The 22,065-nt window shown below is 45.1% G+C and overlaps 1 protein-coding gene and 1 non-coding gene across 2 annotated transcripts in view; both read right to left on the bottom strand.

The window, feature by feature from the left end:
• The window catches only part of tmtc1 (transmembrane O-mannosyltransferase targeting cadherins 1), a 177,065-nt gene that overhangs the window by 29,010 nt on the left and 125,990 nt on the right, over positions 1–22,065 (bottom strand). Inside the window, exon 12 of the mRNA XM_080190684.1 lies at positions 4,117–4,225. Within this exon, the coding sequence (XP_080046810.1) occupies positions 4,117–4,225 (109 nt within the window). The remainder of the gene's footprint in view (positions 1–4,116; positions 4,226–22,065) is intronic.
• LOC145344646 (U2 spliceosomal RNA) lies at positions 5,367–5,558 on the bottom strand. The gene has a single exon (XR_013886939.1). It is a non-coding gene; the product is annotated as a U2 spliceosomal RNA (small nuclear RNA).

The raw sequence follows: 22,065 nt of genomic DNA, 5'->3' as shown, positions 1-22,065 counted from the left end.
TTTCAGGTTTCCCCTCATCCTCCAATGAAAACAATCCAAGTTTGTTCAACCTTTCTTCATAATCCATATCCTCCAAACCAAGCAACATCCTGGTAAATCTCTTCTGCACCCTTCCCAATGCATCAACATCCTTCTGGTAGAGTGGCAACCAGAATGGTACAAAATACTCCAAATGCGGCCTAACCAAAGTCTTATAATAGCTGCAACATGACTTTTCAATTCAACACCCCAAAAGGTAAAGGCCAGCATGCCATATGCCTTCTTGATTAGCTTGTCCAAGTGAGTTGGCACCTTCAGGGAACTGTGCATCTGCAAGCCTAGATCCCTGTTTGCTAATATCTCTAAGGGCTCTACCATTCACTGTATATTTTCCTCCTGCAGTAGAGCTTCCAAATTGCACTGCCTCACATTTGTCTGGGTTAAATTCCATCTGCCATCTTTCTGCCACGTCTCCAGCAAATTTATACCCAGCTGTATCATCTGACAATCTTCCTCACTATCCGCCACTCCCCCAGATTTTGTATCATCTGCAAATTTACTAATCAGACCACCTACATTTTCCTCCAAATCACTGATGTATATTACAAACAGCAGAGGTCCCAGCACTGATCCTTGTAGAATATCACTTATCACAGACCTCCAGTTAGGAAAGTACCCTTACACTGATACTCTCTGCTTTTTATGGCCAAGCTAGTTTTGTATCCATCTTACCAGCTCACTTCGGATCCTATATGATCTCATCTTCTGTAGCAGCCTGCCATGAAGAATTGAAGGATTTACTAAAATCCAATATACAACATCCACTGCCGTGCCCTGGTCAATTTTTCTTGTCACTTCCTCAAAGAACTCAATCAAGTTTGTGAGACACGACCTCCCCTTCACAAAACTATGCTGTCTATCACTAATAAGCCCATTCTCTTCCAGATGTGACTATATCCTGTCCCTAAAAACCTTTTCCAATAATTTCCCCATCACTGATATAAGGCTCACAGGCCTGTAATTTCCCGGATTGTCTCTTCTGCCTTTCTTAATCAGAGGAACAATGTTAACTACTCTCCAATCCTCTGGTACCTCACCCGTGGCTAAAGAGGACACAAAGATTTTGGCCAAGGCCTCAACAATTTATTCCCTCGCTTCTCTCAGTATTCTGGGATAGTCCCTATCTGGCCCTGGGGACTTGTCCACCTTAAAGTTTTTCAAATTCAAATTCAATTCCGGCCTCAGGTGACTGTGTGGAGTTTGCATGTTCTCCCCATGTCTGCGTGGGTTTCCTCTGGGTGTTCCGGTTTCCTCCCACACTCCAAAGATATGCAGGTTAGGTAGATTGGCTATGCTAAATTGCCCCTTAGCAGGATAAATATGTGTGTTTATGGGGATAGAGCCTGGGTAGGGTTGTGGTCAGTGCAGGCTCGATGGGCCGAATAGCCTCCTTTTGCACTGTAGGAATTCTATGATACTAAAGAAAGCCAAAGGGCTATATCGGGTGTTTCGATATTCCAGATTTTACACTTAGTAGGGGAAGCAATGGTGTGGTGGTATCGTTACTGGATTAGTAATCCAGAATCCCAAGGTAATGCTCTGGGGACCCAGGTTCAAATCACACCACAGCAGATGGTAAAATTTTTATTTCTATAGTTGTTGGGGGCAGTTCATTAGATATGTTCAAGAGGGAGCTGGACGTGGCTCTTATGGCTAAAGGGATCAAGGAGTATGGAGAGAAAGTGGGAGTGAGATACTGAAAGTGGTTAATCAGCTATGATCATATTGAATGGTGGTGCAGGCTCAAAGGGCCAAATGGCCTACTCCTGCACCTAGTGTTTATCTTTCTATGTTTAAAAATTGTTGTCTGGTTCAGGACAGCACCAATGGTGTCTTACCCCACTTTGTCAATAGGCGGAGCCATATTCCATATTTTTGGCATGACCTACTTGAATTTCCTGGAGTCTAAAAGTCTCAGACACGTTAAAGCTGCCCTTTCTCGAAGGTGAATCTGTTTCCACCATTTCAGGCAGCACAGGCCATCCATATCACAGAATAATAGTCAGTGCATTAAAAGAATTTTCTGGTTCTTTTACTCCTGCATTTCTCCTGATTTAATCCCCACAACTCTCGTAAACCTGTTAACCTCCTCTGTTTGAAAGAAAGCAATAAGAAGTCTCAAAACACCAGGTTTATTTGGTAGCAAAATCCACTATCAAATAAACCTGTTGGACTTCAACTTGGAGTTGTGAGACTTCTTACTGTGTTTATCCCAGTCCAACACCGGCATTTCCACATCGAAAGAAGGCAATCCCAGCTTCTCCAGTCCCCCCACAAATAATGTGCCAGCACTCAAGCATACCACTAAAATGCAGCTTTCAAAGGTAAAACAGCTGACTTCAGTCAGCAACCCTTAACCCCATGGACCTCACTGAGCACTACAAAACATCAAAATTACCTGGGCCTTTGTCCTTGTGGGTCAGTTAGTTATGTGTTCAATGAACTGTAACTTCAAGGGCCATACATGATGTTTAAATGCATATTCCACTGACTTGTGTACCCTGATGGGTTGCTGATTCTAACATGTCTTGCTCTGGTTTAGGATTCAGCTTTGAATTAGCCCTTTCCAAACCTCCAGGCCCACAAAGTTCAGATGGAAAACAGCCAATCTGGTTACAGGTTCCCATAAGTGGTGGAAAGCAGTCGGCAAAATCTCAGATGTTGCACGTGGTTGATCCACAGCATAAGGATACCCAACTTCACTGACACTAATAGATAACTTAATGTCAATGCATCACAAGTTATTGAGGATCAGTTGCTGTGATGCAGAGTAAAATCTTACTAAACACACCCACAGACACCTATACACACACACACTCTCAAATACAGCATCAGGGACTTGGGTTCCATTCCAGGCTTGGGTCACTGTCTGTGTGGATTCTGCATGTTCTCCCTGTGTCAGCGTGGGTTTCCTCCAAGTGCCCCAGTTTCCTCCCACAGTCTAGAAGACATGCTGGTTAGGTGCATTGGACATGCTAAATTCTCCCTCAATCTACCCGCACATGTGCAACTAGCGGATTTTCAGAGTAACTTCATTGCAGTATGAATGTAAGCCTCCTTGTGACTAATAAACTTAAAAAAACTTTAAACAGACACATGCATATCCACACATGTGCGCACACCCTCACACATGCACCCCCATACACACACATGCATGTACAAACACAATGTAATAAATTTGTATATCCACAATAGCCAGGTTATTAAGGTAAGTTGGCAGGAGCCAATGGGCTTTCAATAGATTGACAACACAAGTGTATTATATGGTAAATTATTCCGGGCTGTTGTCTCTGGAACCATCAAAAAAGTGTTTCACATTGATGCCTCATGAGAGGGCGTCAAATAGAAACCTGCTAACAGGAGCACTGATCACTGTATTTCCCTGGCATAGCCAGGAGGGCAGGTCTAGTGGCTGTAAATAAAGGTGAAAACTCTTGCACTGTAAATGCTCCAGAGCAACCAATATTTGGAATGTTTTTCCAGGTTGTACAAAGAGAACAATTAGACAATGTGTTGGGAGAACCAAGTTATTCTTTTCTGAAATGAATGAGCTAAGGGAGGCCCATTTATTGTACCTTGATTTCTGCTCGAGTATGATTGATTCACCAACATTAGTGCAGTGACTGTCACAATACCAAGAACCTCGAGAAATTTGAGAGAAGTTTTGTCTTGATATAGTTCTGTATGGAAAGTGTTCATAACAGACAAAAATGGAGGGAAAGTATACCAATTTGAAGTAATGGGAAATACATGGTGCTCTGTGGGTGTCATGGGGAAAGAGGGTGGTCAGAGTGGGAGGAATGGGGAAGTAAGCAGAATGTCTCTGGAGTTCTGCTGGTCTTAAGGTGCTATATCCTTTGATTAAAGATTGACACCAAAGTCACCCCTATCTGCGGGCTTGCTAATCAAAGTCCTGGGCCAGGCAGCGTAGGCACTGTTGATGATGAACCAACAGATCGGTCAGGCGAGAGGAGACTGACCTGTATCTGCGCTGATAGGTCATGTGGTTTAGGCTCGCAATAAAATCAGAACCAAGTTCATCAATAGTCTTGCTGCTCCAACTACACCATGACCCACCTGTTCAGCTAGCAGAGCTGCTAGGCTGGAATAGCCATCTGCAAACCGGGAACCAAACCTCACAGAGTCACGCAGTAACCGTTCAGCTTCCAGTAGCTTCTTCTGGGATCTGCAAGAGAGGAAATTTGGCTTCATTAGTTTTAGTTGGGCCGACTTTTTTTTTTGACAAACAGTGCAAGCGCCAGTGTCTGGGTTAATGCAGGACCACAGGACTCGGTTTCAAGTAGGCGCTGTACTTTCAGACACTAAAACACTTACATGCCCATAGTGCTCCTCTTACATTTTGGAGTTGCATAAAGTCATGGGAGAGAGTGAGAGGATGTGTAAGAGATATTGAGGGGGAGAGAATGCGGAGAAGAGATAAAGGGGATGAGAGATGGAGGAGGCGGATCAACATTGAACTCCATGTTTGCCACAAACCCTCATTTTAAGTACTAGCACTGGAGTCACGGCTTTTGCACTGATGTTTGCCTTTGTTGCTGTTTGATGACGGAGATATTTTGATTTGGGTTTAAACATGGTAACTATAAAGCAATCTATTGTGGTGATCCTCAGCTGCATTAAAGTTGTATCCTGGAGAACTCCAGCTGAACTGGAGTTTGTTTAATGGGAGGGGGGGAAGAGGGCTGTCCTATAAAATCATTATTACTAATAAGGACATGTTCACCTCCTTCAGGTGAAATGTTGCTGTCAATTTATCACCTCAACCAACCAATAATTGACAATATTGACACCGATCCACCCTGCAGCTCCAGTCAATTTTGGGGAGCTGTCATTGTTCTTTCATGTATTAAAGACTCAGTGAAGAAATTGTTCCAGAGTCTCAGAACATTTCGCTTTTAAAACTTGACTGGCGATTCAATCTGTCATTTTTAACAGTTGAGGAAATGGCACATAGTGATTTCAACTGTTAGATTTTGTGGCAGTGATTCCTGTGGGACTCATCCACACTCAGTCAGTGCAGGCACAGCAGTTCCAGCAACAACTATTTATTCTCCGTCTTCTCGGGTTCTCTGTCCAAAGGCAGGTCCGATCCATAGCACCATGACCTTCACCATGTGTAGGGGACAAGGATGTGGATGTCAAATCCACCCCACTAGAGTGGGAGTCGAACCCTAAGATTTTTTTTTTAAACTTTATTCTAATCCAATCAAGTCAAATTAAACCCAATTCAGAGTCCCAACAAGTTGGGACATTCCCGATCCAAGCTGACAAGACAGGGCTCTCACCTCCTGTCTTGGGCTTGATCTACATGATCCAAGCTAACTGGAGTAGGTGTAGCTCCTCCTCCAGGGCTTGATCTTATTTGCATCTTAGCCAAATGGCCGAGATGCCACTTTAAAAAATTGCTTCAAATGAAGCTGAAATGTAACCTAATGACTTCAACCAAGTGCAGCATGTCGATACTACACTTGATCTTAGCCAAAAGGCCGAGAAGCGAGTCGAACCCTAAGATGTCGGCACAAAGCTGATCCATGACAGCCTAACACTCAACCAGCCCTCACAAGGAGTCTGAGTTGTAGTGGTAACGCACACTTTTATGTGCATGTTGTTGTGATGATAGAAGCTCCAATTTTCTTTTCACCAGGAGTCTCTCCCACTCTTACCGCCAGCCACTGGCATGTTTGGGAGGATTTCCAGGTTGATACTCAATTTGTTTGGCTGCATTATGAACCCACGTTCCTTGGTCATTAGGTCCTGGAGTGGGACATGAACCCAGAGCTCCTGGTTCAGACTGCACCACAAGACCCTCTCCACGACAGCCATTGTATTAGAAAAATATTAATTTTCTTTTTGGAAGTGCACATTATTCTGCACATCAAGTAGCCCACATGTCTCTCTCATCTGGTCATCGATTTCACATCTACTTTACCCGTTCTTGACTTTAAATCCTATTTTACTCACACTTTGGCTCCTTTCTATGACACATGTATGGCCATGCATGGCTATCTTGGTCTATCATGTAGCCTTGCTGCATGTGTAGCTTTGTTCCCATGTTCATTCACTTGCGCATTTTGACCCTTACCCCCGAACCAAGCACATCTCCTCCGCTTCCCCTTTTCTCTCCCATTTCCTATTTTCACTTTCCCATCCTTCACCATCATGTCTCCTTTCATTTTTCCAACCTTGGGTGGGATGGGGATTATGGAAGGGGTAGGTAGGACACAGAAGAGGTATGTGGGGTAGAGCGGGTATGAGGGATATGAAGTGGAATGGGGGAAGAAATGGGGCGCATTGGCAATAGGTCTCAAACTTACTTATCAAAGGGTAATTTTTCTACACTTCTCAAAAATTTCACAAACTCACTTAGCTGGCAGGGTTCCCGGAGGCCTTTACAAGAATCCAAAAGGCAGAGAAATCTGAATTTCCAGCAGGAGGTTAAACTGAAAACCCAAGGTCACTTTAAGTGAGCGTTGGGTCACAACCTGACTCGACTCCCGACCGAATGGAAGTGGCGGCCCCCAGGACTCCTTGGGCAAATACAAAGCTGCAGCCCAACCTGCCTCCACTTTGGCCCTCCTGACTCTGGCTTGTCCCAAGCGTGGAGACCAAAATTCACCTACTGCCATCAGACACAACTCAATGCGAGCGTTCCTGACTGCAAAGAAAACAGAACATTCCAGAAATACTCAGCAGGTCTGGACAGCATCTTTGGAAAGAGTGTTGACGTTTCAGGTCTGTGACCTTTCATCAGAACAGTACTTGTGAAACGTTAACTCTCTCACAACAGATGCTGCTGGGCATCATAAGTTTTTCCATCACTTTCTGTTTTTTTCATTCATTAGTGGGACATGAGAGTTGCTGGCTGGAGCAGCATTTACTTCATTTTTATTTTCCCCCATCAGGGAGTTAAGTTGCACTACTAACTAGAGAAAAAATAAGGAATTTACTTGGTGTGGTCAGCAGTTGGAACAGCATCATTAAACAGCCAATGTTGAAACACTCCCAGTCAGGCATATATTTCTACTTTTTTTTAAAAGTTCTTTTTCAGGTTGCTGGCAAGGCTTGTATTTATTGCCCAATCTAAATGCCCTGAGGTAATGGTGGTGGACCGCCCTCTTGAACTGTTGCCACTGTTATTGTTATTCTTTGCAAACAGTCTGAGAGGCACCGACAGACAGCAGTTCAGAGCTAATCCACGTTGCGAGGCACCAGATGTACAGATCAAACCAGATAAAGACCTCCCAAAGGTGTTTACACCAATCTGACCACCAGACGGTGAGCAATTTTCAATTGAAGACAGCTTTAATATCTCTAGATACTGCAATGCCTGCTCTCCTGCCAAACACACTTGGCTAAAACTGGGAAGTTCATCTCAGTGTGGATTGATTTTTGCCAAAAGGCATCAGCTTGCTGTTTCTCAGAAGAGGGGGAGGGGAGTTGACAGGCAAGCTGTGAACACAGCCACACCCCATGGAAAGGAGCCAGCTTTGCACCTGCACTTTCTGACTCTGCAATCCGGCTCATTCCCACCAGGGCTTTGAGTGCCACGGACCTGCTAAACTGGCACAAAGTTGGAGGGGAGGATTGCACACTCACACGTGGAGCACTCATTGCACCTTACCAAGGAAGAAAGCAAAAAATCCTGCAACCACTGCAGGTAAGATGGAGATAAATACACCGGATCAGACATTGTGGCAGAACAGGTTGGTAACGTTTTTTGTTCTCAGTTCTGTTTTCTCACTCCATTTCCATTTAAAAGATATAATCAGTGTCTGACCCTGCACCATCCCCACCCACTCAAAACACTCCACACAACTCTATCTATTCACAGCACACTGGAGAAATACCACGAAACATGACTTCACCATATCCACCAAATCCATTGGCAAGAAAGACAGTGCAACACAAGTATCTTCTTCCGAGTCAACTTGCCCAGCATCAAAGCGCCAACCACTGAAAACCAGCTCCACTTGGGCAGGACATGTCATTTGTGTGCCTGACACCAAGACCCCTGAAAGAAAACTGCTCCACTTGGAACTCAGTCATAGCAGGAGACTCCAAGAAACACTGAGATGTCCTCAAAAATTCCCTGAAAAGATGAAACATACCCACTGACTCATTGGAGGCCCTGGCTTTTGTAACTGATCAAAATGGAGAAGATTCATTCGGAAAGACACCAAACACTCAAAAGACAATGTCAGGAATGTGCAGAGGCGTCGCAGCGAATGCCCAAACCATTCAAGCACCACCTGCCCCACAGATGGTGGAGTCTGCAGATCGCGCTTTGGACTTATCAGTGTAATGACGTTAATGAGGTCCAGGAGTATGAGCTCCCTGATTGAGCCAGTTAATGCTGTTCAATCTGGGAGCCCTGCAGAGGTATATAATATGGAGTGTCAGGATTACCGACACTCATGCTCTATACTCTGTACTGGGAAGTGCCTAAGCATTATTCACACTTGTAAATAAATCTGGATTTGGTAAAGGGACACTGGCTTCATGGGAGTTATTTCAATCAGCCTCTTCAGAAACTATTGAACCAAGCAAGTCCTCCTCGATCCTGAGGGATTCCCTAAGGTGATGACATGGGATTGACAAATTAAGTATTCTCCCTCTCCTAACATTCTGAATCTGTTCTTTGTGGTATATTTGCTACAAAATAAATGGCAAAACTAGCCTCATTTGGCACTAGAATTCCTGGAAATTTAAGCACCATCCGATTTCTCATGGTCTGAGTACTGAGTTTATTTTTCACCCTGCTCTAGTTTTATTCTCTAATTCTCCTCCCCACTATCTCTTATGAAGCTTGAGTTGCCAACACAACTCAGGAATCTCCTAAATCACTTCTGCCAATGAACCTAGAGAAAGATCATTAAAAACAAAATATTTTTTCATCTCATTTTCTGAGTGCCTTTGTTTATTAAGTATAAAAGCATTTTATACCAGCTTTTTCATGAACAATTGAGAATTATATAAACATATAGCAAAGAAGCTGTGTGCATTACAAAGAAAGAAAGGTGATGACCTCCGAAGGTGGATGTGTGGTGACATGGATGAGGGTGACGCAGTCAAAGGTAGGACATTCAGCTACACCTGTTAAACCAGTATTCAAGAGTCTTTCTCTGTGCCAGCATTTTATCTTACAAGCGAGAGATTAAAGCCTAGCCTGTCCCCTCTCCCCACAGTCTCCTTACCCAGGCTTTTGAGCATGGGGTTGAATTTTTAACAAATTCCCCCCCTCCCTTGACTTTACTTATCCCTTGAACTGAGCAATAATATGGGCCTTCTGCCCAGGTACTGTCTTGACACCATCTCCTCTGGTACATTAATTGCTTTCAACACATCTGCTTTTTTGCAAGTTCATACTTCCCAAGGCAAGGTTTGCCACAAATGTTTTGCGTCTCTCAGCAACCAATTGTTCTGGCCAGTTGTGCGCTTGAGCTGATTTCAAACTGTGCAAACATAAAGCGATCAGGACTGTACTGCAGGCCTTTTAAGCATGGGCTTTTAGGGATTTTATGTTTTTATTTCAAGAAGGTGTTAGAATTCAATGAGACTCGACGGATGTAAGGTAGAATCTATTTGTTTTGATGTCTTTGTTTGTTGCTTAGGGAGGATAAAGGATGTTAGTGCTCAGGATGGAAATGCTTTTCCATTTTAGTATCGGTGAGTAATCACTATTTATACCTAGGTCTGATATCATAACCAGCCGAAGGAATAAGCTTCCCTTAACTCAACCCCAGTAAGTGCCGTAACTCTAGTGTTCCAACCCTTCCCTCTTCTCTATCCTGAGACTTACAATGATTTCCTTCCCACAGCGAGCTAGGCTGAGACTAAAAGCTAGACAAAGGGGAGTGGGGAAGGCGCGTTTCCACAGCTTCAACTTCATTGGAAATGGAGCAACTTGTATTTCTACAGTGCCATGAATGGCCAGAAAACTGCTCTCGGAGGAGGATTTCAGTGCATGATGCTCTGAAGTAGGGTCAGCATTATTGACATTGAAGAGTTGGATATAGATAGTACTTGTGACAGAGAGGAGATCAGAGAATCCCTACAGTGCAGAAAGAGGCCATTCGACCCATCAAGTCTGCACCAACCAGGCTCCATTCCCATAACCCCACATATTTAACTCTGCTAATCCCCTGACACTAGGGTCAATTTAGCATGGCCAATCAACCTAACCCACGCAGCTTTGGATTGTGGGAGGAAACCAGAGCCCCCAGAGGAAACCCACGCAGACACGGGGAGAATGTGCAATCTCCACACAAACAGTGACCCAAGCCAGGAATTGAACCTGTGAGGCAGCAGTGCTAACACAATGTGACTTTAAGTTCCGCTTGGGGCTGGGATGGAAGTCAGTTCCAAGGATGTGGAGTTTGTGGTTAGGGCTTCAATCTTTCCAATACTGCACTGGAAGTAAAAGACTATGGTTGGTCTATCAGTCAGACAGCACAGGGCCCATGAGAGGGAGAGCTGGGTGTCATGTGCCAATGATCTTGGCACATGAAAAAAAAGTCACCACGTAGCAGCATATTAACGAGGAAAAGGAGGAGGGGCTAAGGATAGGTAGCTGGGGGAATCTCGACAGTACGTTACAAAGCTGGAAAGGAAGCCATTGTTGTAGATGCTTTCATTGTAATCAATTAGAGATTAGCGTAAAAACGCTCCCTTCCAGTTGCACCACCTGCTAGTTCTGTCCTTCATCCAAAAATCCTTGCACATTATGGGAAACTTGAGCTCAATTAGCTGAAGAGCAACTCAACGGTTTGCCAAGTTCTCAGCTCCAGGCTCTGACGCAACAGTTCCATTCATCTAGTTCCAGAATACACACAGGAAACATGGCATGGTTTATTTAGATTTTATTTGAGTTTGGCCGCAGTAACATAAAGCCAGAGTTTAATCCACAGCACCACCCTGTCCCTTTTTTTACATTTACTCTTGGGGTGTAGACTTCGCTGGCAAGTTCAGCATTTGTTGCCCCTTCCTAACTGCCCTCGAGAAGGTGGTGGTGAGCCATCTTCTTGAACTGCTGCAGTCCATGTGGCGTAGGTACATCCACAGCGCTGATGGGGAGGGAGCTCCAGGTTTTTGATCCATGGTGAAGGAATGGCGAAAAAGTTCCAAACCAGAATGGTGCGGAGAGGAACTTATGATGATGTTCCCACATACTATTAAGCCTAGATATGACTCATGATCACTCACCAATACTAAAATGGAAAAGCATTTCAATGCTGAGCACTAACATCCTTTACCCTCCCTAAGCAACAAATAAAGACATCAGGACAAAGAGACTCTACCTTACATCTGTCCGGTCTCGTTGAATTCAAATGGTTTCCTGAAATAAAAATATAACATTCCAAAAAGCCCATCCTTAAAAAGCCTGCAGTGCAGTCCTGATCGCTAGGGTTCACATGTTTAGAAGGTGCACTCTCACTATCACACAGGTGATAGTGAGGGTGGAGCTCTCAACCGAAAAGTGGAGCTTTATCAAGGAACAACAACTGTGTGTCCTTGATAGGTACGTCCCTGGCAGGCACGGAGGAAATGGCTGAGTGAGGGAACCATGGCTCACAAAGGAGGTTGAATGTTTTGTCAAGAGGAGAAAGGAAACGAATGTAAGGATGAAAAAACAAGGTTCAGTTGGGTTGTTTGAGGGTTACAAGGTAGTAGGAATGAATTAAAAAAAGGGCTTAGGAGAGCTAGGAGGGGGCACAAGAAGTCCTTGGTGGGTCAGATAAAGGAAAAGCCTTTATTCTTATGTGAAAAATAAAAGAATGACCAGGGTGAGGTTAGGGCCAGTCAGGGATAATAGTGGGAACTTGTGCATGGAGTCAGAAGAGGTAGGTGAGGCGTTGAATGAATACTTTTGTTCAGCATTCACTAAGGAGAGGGGCCATGTTTTTGAGTGTATGATACAGACTGTTAGGATGGAGGAGGTAGATGTTCTGAGGGAAGATGTATTAGCAATTTTGAAAAACCTGAGGGTCGATAAGTCCCCTGGGCCAGATGGGATACATCCTAGGATACTTTGGGAGGCAAGGGATGAGATTGTGGAGCCTTTAGCTTTGATCTTTAGGTCCTCACTGTCCATGGGGATTGTGCCAGAGGACTGGAGAGTGGCGAATGTTGTTCCTCTCTTCAAGAAAGGAAATAGGAATGAGAAATAGGAGTGACTCTGGGAATTATAGACCAGTTAGTCTTACTTCGGTGATTGGTAAGTTAATGGAAAGGGTCTTGAGAGATAGGATTTATGACCATTTGGAAAGATGAAGTTTAATCCAGGATAGTCAGCAGAGTTTCATGAGGCTAAGTCCTGCCTCATAAATTTGACTGAATTCTTTGAGGAGGTAACTAAATGCGTAGATGAGGCTAGAGCAGTTGATGTCATATACATGGATTTTAGTAAGGTGTTTGGTAAGGTTCTCCATGGTAGGCTCATGAAGAAAGTAAGGATGTGTGGGATAGAAGGAAATTTGGCCGATTGGATAAGTAACTGGCTGTCTCAAAGAAGACAGAGGGTGGTGATGGAGAGAAAATTTTCAGACTGGAGGCCAGTTACCAGCTATTTGTGATTTTTATCAATGACTTGGAAAAGGGGGCTGAAGGGTGGGTTAGTAAATTTGCTGATGACACCAAGCTTGGTGGAGTAGCGGATGAGGTGGACGGCTCTTGTAGGCTGCAAAGAGACATTGATAGGATGCAGAGGTGGACAGAAAAGTGGCAGATGGAGTTTAACACTGATAAGTGCAAGGCGATTCACTTTGGTAGGACAAACTTGAATGCGGATTACAGGATCAACGGCAGGGTTCTGAGGGATATGGAGGAACAGAGAGATCTTGGGGTTCATATCCACAGATCTCTAAATGTTGCCACTCAAGTGGACAGAGCCGCAAAGAAGGCTTACAATGTGTTACCGTTTATTAACAGGGGGTTTGAGTTTAAGAGCTGTGGGGTTATGCTGCAACTATATCAGACCTTGGTGAGACCACGTTTGGAATACTGTGTGCAGTTCTGATCACCTCACTATGAAAAGGATGTGGAAGCATTGGAGAGGGTGCAGAGGACATTTACCAGGATGCTGCCTGGTTTGGAAAGTAGGCCTTATGAGGAAAGGTTGAGGAAGCTGGGGCTTTTCTCTTTAGAGCGGAGGAAGATAACAGGTGACTTAGTAGGGGTTTATAAGATGGTAAGGGGGATAGACTGAGTGGACGTGCAGAGACTATTTCCTTAGCGGATGTAGCTGTTACTAGGGGGCATAACTTTAAGGTTCATGATGGGAGATGTAGGAGGAATGTCCAAGGTAGATTCTTTACTCAGAGAGTGGTTGGGGTGTAGAATGCACTGCCTGCTGTGATAGTGGAGTCGGACACTTTGGGAACTTTCAAGTGGTTATTGGATAGGCACATGGAGCACGCCAGAATGATAGGGAGTGGGATAGCTTGATCTTAGATTTGGACATGCCTCGACACAGTTTAGGGGCCGAAGGGCCTGTACTATGCTGTACTGTTCCATGTTCTATGTTCTAGGTTCTACAACAGCGACCTACGCTGCAGAGCGTAGCCAGCAGCAAGACAAAAATAAACCTATTTAATGAGCAGTCCAAATCAAATTAGAATTCTGCCCAGAAATCACAAAAAGACAGATCTCACAATGCTGGATCACTGTTGCCTGTGAAAAAGTCCATGCCCAATATCACTTTCCCATGAGGGATTCCTCGGTTACCTTGCAGGCAAAATCCTAAAATAGTTTCTTATTTCCCTCTCTCATGAATCAGCTAATTAACAGGGACTACACATAATCTCTTTATGAAGATTTTAGGAGCGTGGATAAGGAATTAGCCGCGACCACATGTATCAGATTATACGATGTGCTTTAATGCAATACTTATATTCCACTGCAGAACACATGGTTACTCCTATCACAGATACAGGTTTGCACTGCAGTAGGGGAAAGTGAAATGTCATCTGAAGAATAATAGGAGAATTAACAAGGAGAACAGGAATTGGAGGAAGTTGATATACAGCTGCTCTCCCAAAACTGGGTCAGTGAATTAAAATCACTTCCCCAGCACAATCAGCTTCTGCTACTAAACCACCAGTGCTTCATCTATCATCTTCAACCACTTGAATTTATAAAGAGCCTCTCGCATTGAAAGACATCCAAGGCTACTTTACAGAGGCATATGGATAACAATAAATTAATGAGGAAAAGTATCAGCTGGTGTGATCACAGTCCAGTCAAACAGGTGACCTGAACTTTAAAGGAGTGTCTTGAAGGAGACAAGATGGGTTTGAGGAGGAAATCTCAGATAATGGAACCTCGTTAGCTGAAAGCGAGGGATGCCAACGGCATGGTGAAATTGAGACACAAATGGAAACACACTAGAAACCCTTGGGAAATTTCAAAATCACGGCTGCTGCTCTTGACGGTGTGGAAAGCTTACCTTATGGCTGGATCTGACCAACGAAACACAACTCAAAAGGGCATCAGCTGATACAACATGGAAAGCTGCCATTTGCCAGAGTCTTCCCACAGTCTGAAAGACATGCTGGGTCGGTGCATGAACCATCTACATTCTCTCTCAGCATACAGGAACAGGCGCCATAGTGTGGCAACTAGGGGATTTTCACAGTAACTTCAAAATAAATTCAAAATTTATTTATTAGTGTCACAAGTAGTCTTAGGTTAACACTGCTTGTTAACCTAAGACTACTTGTGACACTAATAAATAAACTTTTTGAGAAAATTCATGAGGTCCAGAGAAGGAATGCCCAATGATAGCTCAAAAATAGAAGGAGCTATTCAGTATTCATCCACCATTCAATTATGTGCTGACTGATCTATATTCAATTCCATTTACCCAGCTTTGCTCCATATCCCTACATTCCCTCACCTCATGGAAATGTAATTGTCTGGGCACTGAATCAACTGATTCAGCATCCATAGTCTTTTGAGGATAGAGTGACAGATTACCATTATCCAATCTGAGAGAAAGTGCTTCTTGATTTCACTTCTGAAGAACACGGCTCCAATTCTAAGATCCATCCCCTTGCTCCTGATTCCTCACCAAAGGATCCAAATGGATTCCTTTATCATTTAAACACTGCAATCAGATCACCACTTAAATCTCCTGATAGTTTGTGCCAACTCTCCTCATAACTGACCGTTTAAGTCTCAGTATCATTCCGATAAAGCTACACACGGCCCACATCAAAGCAAAGATTTTCTGCTTAAGACTAAAAGCAATACCCAGTTGGCCAAGGCTATGTACAACTGTCCTCTGTACATCACTTCCAGATTCCGCGCACATTGGCCAGGTTGCGGAGAGGCAGGGGTGTTTTTTCTGTGGATCTTTGACACCAGTTCAAGGTGGTTACATCCCAAAGTTTGCTCTTTTTTCTTTTCATAGTATCTTAGAATCTCTGCAGTGCAGAAGGAAGCCATTCAACCTATTGAGTCTGCATTGACTCTCTGACAGAGCACCTTACCCAGGTCGTATATCTCCGTAATCCCATGTACTTATCTGCTAATTCCCCTAATCTACACATCTGGGACATTAAGGGACAACTTACCATCACAAATCCACCTAACCTGCACATCTTTGGACTGTGGGAGGAAATGAGCTCCTAGAGGAAATCCATGCGGACACTGGGAGAATGTACAAACTCCACACAGACAGTCACCCAAGGCCAGAATTGAACACGGGTCTCTGGCGCTGTGAGGCAGCAACTAACAACTGTGCCACTGCGCCACCCAAAGGGGGGCTCCAGCAGTGGAGATCTATCAGTTCTTCCACTGAGTCACAGAAATCAGGAGGGAATCAAGGTCCATCCATTGAGCTGCTTGGTCTTAGGGTGGTTTGTAGCAGGGCCATGGCAGCTGACATTGGTGCTTGGGGCTAGGGCAGGGTTCCTGCTGCTGACTGCATCCAGTAATTCCACCTGGAGGTAGGTGTGTGCAGAGGTGTTGAGTTGTGTCAACACAGCTGTGCACTGCCCTGACACTCCCACCTCCCATGGCTCAACACTCCAGCAGCACTTACCATCAACACTCACACATCACCAGCAGCCATTTAGGTGAGGTAGCGAGTGGGTGGACGGATATCTCACCTTGGTGGAATGGTATACCCACAAAACATCACTTCCTGCCAGAGAGGAGACAAAGGCAGGCAGGAGACAGGCAAAAATATATAAGGCTTGTTATTCCATTGGGCAAACATATCAAATTTACTACAGATGAGACCCTGACTGCAAAAAGGATCAGAACAATGGGCCCAAAAGCCACTCATATACAGCCTTCCACTATTATATATTCCATTCCACACTGGGCTCGTTACATCAGACATCAACACAAACGAAGCACCCTCAAGAAACTGGTGAAAGCTGGCATCTAAAACACTGGGGGGGAGGTAGGGGCGGAAAAATATATTCCCCTCTTCCAATGAGGATCATCAGCTCGTACAAAGCATAACAACTTTGATACATGGCTTTCTTTGTTGCAATGCATGCTGGGATAGGCCTGCCTCCATAGCTGCTTGCAGTGCAGAAAATCAAGAGAAAAGCTTTTCCATCTAACAGTGGAAGTGATGTTTTGTGGGTATACCATTCACCCACTCGCCACCTTACCATTCACCCACTGCTGGTGGTGGTGTGAGTGTTGATGCTAAGTGCTGCTGGAGTGTTGAGCCATGGGAGGTGGAAGGGAGTGTCAGGGCAGTACACAGCTGTGTTGACACAACTCAACATCTCTGCACACGCCTACCTCCAGGTGGAATTACTGGATGCAGTCAGCAGCAGGAACCCTGCCCTAGCCCAAAGCACCAATGTCTGCTGCCATGGCCCTGCTATAGACCACCCTAAGACCAAGCAGCTCAGTGGATGGACCTTGAGACCTTCCTGATTTCTGTGACCCAGTGGAAGAACTGATAGCTCTCCACTGGTGAAGCCCCGCTTTGGGCAGTGCAGTGACACAGCTGTCAGTTGCTGCTTCACGGTGCCAGAGACGATAAATGGTTGATTTTTTTTCAATGACCTAAGGGCCTGACTGTTTCCAATGTAGACACTGTACTCAGGGTTTCCTGAACCAGCATTCTGTACTGTTCATAGAAATCCTACAGTGCAGGAGGCCATTCTGCGCTGACTAGCTGACAGAGCATCTTACCCAGACTCCCCACCCTATCCCTGTAACCCCATGCATTTACCCCACTAATCCTCCGAACCTACTCATCCCGAGACACTAAGGACAATTTAGCACGGCCAATTCGCCTAATGTGCAGACTTTTCAAGTGTGGGAGGAATCCATTGCACCCGGAGGGAACCGACAAAGAGACAGCAAGAATGTGCAAACTCCACAGTCACCCAAAGTTGGAATCAAACCCAGGTCCCTGGCACAATGAGGCAGCAGTGCTAACCATTAAGCCACTATGCTGCCCACCTGTTGTCCATACAGATCATCATTCAATGTGCCTCTCTTATCAGTGCTGGCCGTGTTGATTGCCAACTCACTATTCTCCTTGATCCCTGAGCTATTTTAGCGTCATTCATGGATCTCTTATGGTTGATTATTTTACTTCCTACTTTACACAGACCTCACTTGATCTGACAATTAAAAAAAGATTCTGGCTGGAATTTTACCGCCCCACCTGCCATGGGAAGGCGAAGGATGGACAACGGGAAGGTCCGTTGACCATGGGTGGGATCTTATGCTTTCAGGACAAGCGAAGCCATAAAACCCTGTCCTTTGAGTTTACATGATGCCATTCACAACCCCAAAATGTTTCAAAGTGTTTCACAGTCAATTAACTGGGGCTTTTGAAGTGCAGTGATGGTTCTAACGTAGGAGGCACGGCAACTAATTTGCACACAGCAATGAAACACACACCATGTTCACCTGATTTTGTGATATTGACAGGAGGATAAATACTATACTGGCCAGGATGCTGGTCAGGACGCCACTGCTCTTCATCTTTAGTGGTGTGGGATATTTGGCATCCTCATGAGCGAGTTAGCAAGGTCCTGGTTTAACCTGTCCCACCCAAAAGGCAACACCTCTGGCAGGGCAGCATTCCCTCAGGACTGCACTGGAGTGTCAGTATGGACTATGTGTTCAAGTGTCTGAAATGGGATTTGAACCTGTGAACCACTGATTCAAAATGCAGACCTGTTGTCCACCGAGTCACAGATGACACCTGTGGCGGGGAATTGGGGGAAGGGAGAGCAAAACCATCCATGGAATGAATGGTTCAAATACACAGAACGCTGTACATAAACATCAATAAAATGCAATCTTTTAACACTGAGTCCCCAGCATCTGCTGACCTTCTGAGAAGATGATGTTCAAATTGCCAGGGTGACATGGGACTGCTTCATGGGCTGTTAGTCACCTTTTAGTGAATGAAATGAATGACTGACTTGGAATCGACTCAAGCAGCTGAAAAAGCAAGAGAAATCAAAAAAAAAATCTGCCATGGGCCATGTTCAGCAAATAAACTGAAGCTGGGAATAAAACTGCCAATCTGGATTCTCTGCTAAATAAACTGCACAGTCCTCCACTGAATAAAATGTCAGCCTCGAGTCTATGCGAAATAAGTAAGCAAGCCCAAAAGCAAAGCTCTCCTTCTATCAGCTTCTGTTTGTTCTCTTGCCAGCTCTGCCCTGGGTTACAGTTCACAAGGTGGTCTCTGCCAATGAGGACTCAATTCACATGAGTCTCAATAATAATGCTGAGCTGGCAATTTGACCTTGGAAGGCAGTGCGGCTCCACGCGCATCTGTGACATGGAATAATGGGCGAGCTCAAATGAAGTAACCTTGCCGATTTTGCCTCCCTGTTCACGCCGGCACTGAGACTAACTATAGTCCGCTGCTGTCCCAGCAAAGCCCTAGCAGTGGATCATTTGATTCACCGAAAGATGGCTAACAGCCCATGAAGCAGACCCTTGCCACCCTGGCTATTTTAACATGATGTGGACATGCCGGTGTTGGACTGGGGTAAACATAGTAAGAAATCTCACAACACCAGGTTAAAGTCCAACAGGCTTATTTGACAGCACAAGCCACAAGCTTTCGGAGCACTGCCCCTTCATCAGCTGAGTGGGAGTTCTGTTCACAAACAGGGCATATAAAGACACAAACTCAATTTACAAAATAATGGTTGGAATGCGAGTCTTAACAGGTAATCAAGTCTGAAAGGTACAGACAATATGAGTAGAGAGAGGGTTAAGCACAGGTTAAAGAGATGTGTATTGTCTCCAGCCAGGACAGTTAGTGAGATTTTGCAATGCCAGGCAAGTCACGGGGGTTACAGATAATGTGACATGAACCCAAGATCCTGGTTGAGGCCGTCCTCATGTATGTGGAACTTGGCTATCAATCTCTGCTCAATGACTTTGCATTGTCGCGTGTCGTGAAGGCCGCCTTGGAGAACAGTTACCCGAAAATCAGAGGCCGAATGCCCGTGACCGCTGAAGTGTTCCCCAACAGGAAGAGAACACCTTTACCTGGTGATAATCGAGCGGTGTTCATGCGTTGCCGTAGCGTCTGCATGGTACCATGCCTCAGGATATCCTTTCCTGCAGCGTATCAGGTAGACAACATTGGCCGAGTTGCAGGTGTATGTACCATGTACCTGGTGGATGGTATTCTCACGTGGGATGATGGCAACCGAATTGATGATCCGCCATGTCTTGCAGAGATTGCTGTGGCAAGGTTGTGTAGTATCGTGGTCACTGTTCTCCTGAAGGCTGGGTAGTTTGCTGCAGACAATGGTCTGTTTGAAGGCAAGAAGTGGGGGTGTGGGGATAGCCTTGGCGAGATGTTCGTCTTCACTGCTAACTTCGTGCTAACACTGTGCCACCATTCTGCCCAGAGGGCATTTAGGATTAACAACATCTGAAGACGAACATCTTGCCAAGGCCATCCTCACACCCCCACTTCTTACCTTCAGCAAACCGCAGCAAACTACCCAGCCTTCAGGAGAACAGTGACCACGACACCACAAAACCCTGCCACATGAACCTCTGCTAGACGTGCCGGATCATCAACATGGATGTCATCACCTCACGTGAGAACACTATCCACCAGGTACACGGTACATACTCTTGCAACTTGGCCAACATTGTCTAACTGATACGCTGCAGGAAAGGATGCCCCCAGGCAATGGTACACTGGGGAGACCATGCAGATGCTACAACAACGGATGAATGAACACTGCTTGACAATCACCAGGCAAGATTGTTCCCTTCCTGTTGGGGAACACTTCAGTGGTCACGGGTATTCGGCCTCTGATCTTCGGCTAAGGGTTCTCCAAGGCAGCTTTCACGACACATACGAGTTGCTGAGCAGAAACTGTTAGCGAAGTTCTGCATAGGAGGATGGCCTCAACGGGGATCTTGAGTTCATGTCACACTATGTGTAACCCCCATGACTTGGCTGAGCTTGCAAAATCTCACTAACTGTCCTGGCTGGAGACAGTACACATCTCTTTAACCTGTGCTTAACCCTCGCTCCACTCACATTGTTATATCTTTAAGACTTGATTACCTGTAAAGACTCGCATTCCAACCATTATTTTGTAAATTGACTTTGTGTCTTTATATGCCCTGTTTGTGAACAGAACTCTCACTCACACGATGAAGGAGCAATGCTCCAAAAGCTTGTGGCTTGTGCTACTAAATAAACCTGTTGGATTTTAACCTGGTGTTGGGAGATCTTTTTTACTGTATTTGAATATCTGCAGTGCTCGAGTTTGTGTTGTTATTTATTTTGAATCAGATGTTTACTTCCTTAAATTCATTCAAGCGATGTGGGCCTCACTGGCTAAGCCAGCATCCATTGACCACTCTCCTTGCCCTTGAGAAGGTGAGGTAGTGAGGCTGCCTTCTTGAGTCACTGCCGTCCCTGTGGTATTGGTGTAACCACAGTGACATTTTCTCTACAAGTGCTTGATACAACTGAGCGACTTGCGAGGCCACTTCAGTTAAGTTTATTTATTAGTGTCGCAAGTAGGCTTACATTAACACTGCAATTAAGTTACTGTGAAAATACCCTAGTCGCCACACTCCAGCATTTGTTCAGGTACACTGAGGAAGAATTTAGCATGGCCAGTGCACCAGACCAGCATGTCTTTCGGACTATGGGAGGAAACTGGAGCACTCAGAGGAAACCCACGCAAACATGGGGAGAAAGTGCAGTCTGAGCCAAGCTGGGAATCAAACTTGGATTCCTGGCGCTGTGAGGCAGCGGTGCTAACATTGTGCCACCATTCCTCCTAGAGGGCAGTTAAGGGTTAACAACATTGCCTACGGCTCTGGTGTCACATGTAGGCCGGATCAGTTAGGGACGGCAGATTTCCTTCACTGAAGGGCACCAGTAAATGTGCTGAAATGTATTAGCTGGGGAGGGAGGGAGCAACTTTCATATCCAACAATCGCAACAACCCATGCAACAGTGTTTTTGCTCTCAACAGATATCACATTGCTGATCAGCCACCGATCAGTAATAAAAGCAAAACACTACAGATGCTGGAAACTTGTAATAAAACAGACAAACTGTTTGGATAAACTCAGCAGGACTGACAGTATCTATGATGAGAGAACAAAGATACTGAATGAAATTTTCTCCACAAAATTCCAAATGTTATAAAAGTTGAAGAAGTGTTCCAACCAGTCTTTTGGGTGAGAGCTACCGTGCAATCCTCCCACACTCCGTTTAATTTTTTGACAGTCTGGAGATTTGCACTGGTCGTGGGGGTGACAGAACCCAAATGACCAGTGAAGTCAGCTTCAGAGCACTCAGGCTCCATTGCATAGGGAGCCCTGACCTCCCAGTGAGACATGCCACTCCGCCCATTGCACCCCCCCCCCCACGCCTCTCCTGCACGAACCCCCCCATTGGCAATCACACCCCGTGCACTGCTCCCACCTTGATGATTACCCCCCCCCCACCCTTGCATGCCCCCTTGGCATTGCTGCAGCACAGTTATAGTGCCCAACCAAGATGCCAGGTGG

This window comes from Carcharhinus amblyrhynchos, chromosome 6 (assembly GCF_965287045.1).
Source record: "Carcharhinus amblyrhynchos chromosome 6, sCarAmb.v2.hapA, whole genome shotgun sequence".
Taxonomy (NCBI): domain Eukaryota; kingdom Metazoa; phylum Chordata; class Chondrichthyes; order Carcharhiniformes; family Carcharhinidae; genus Carcharhinus; species Carcharhinus amblyrhynchos.
The sequence above is the reverse complement of the archived record's forward strand: the minus strand, read 5'-3'. Positions and strand labels throughout refer to the sequence as shown.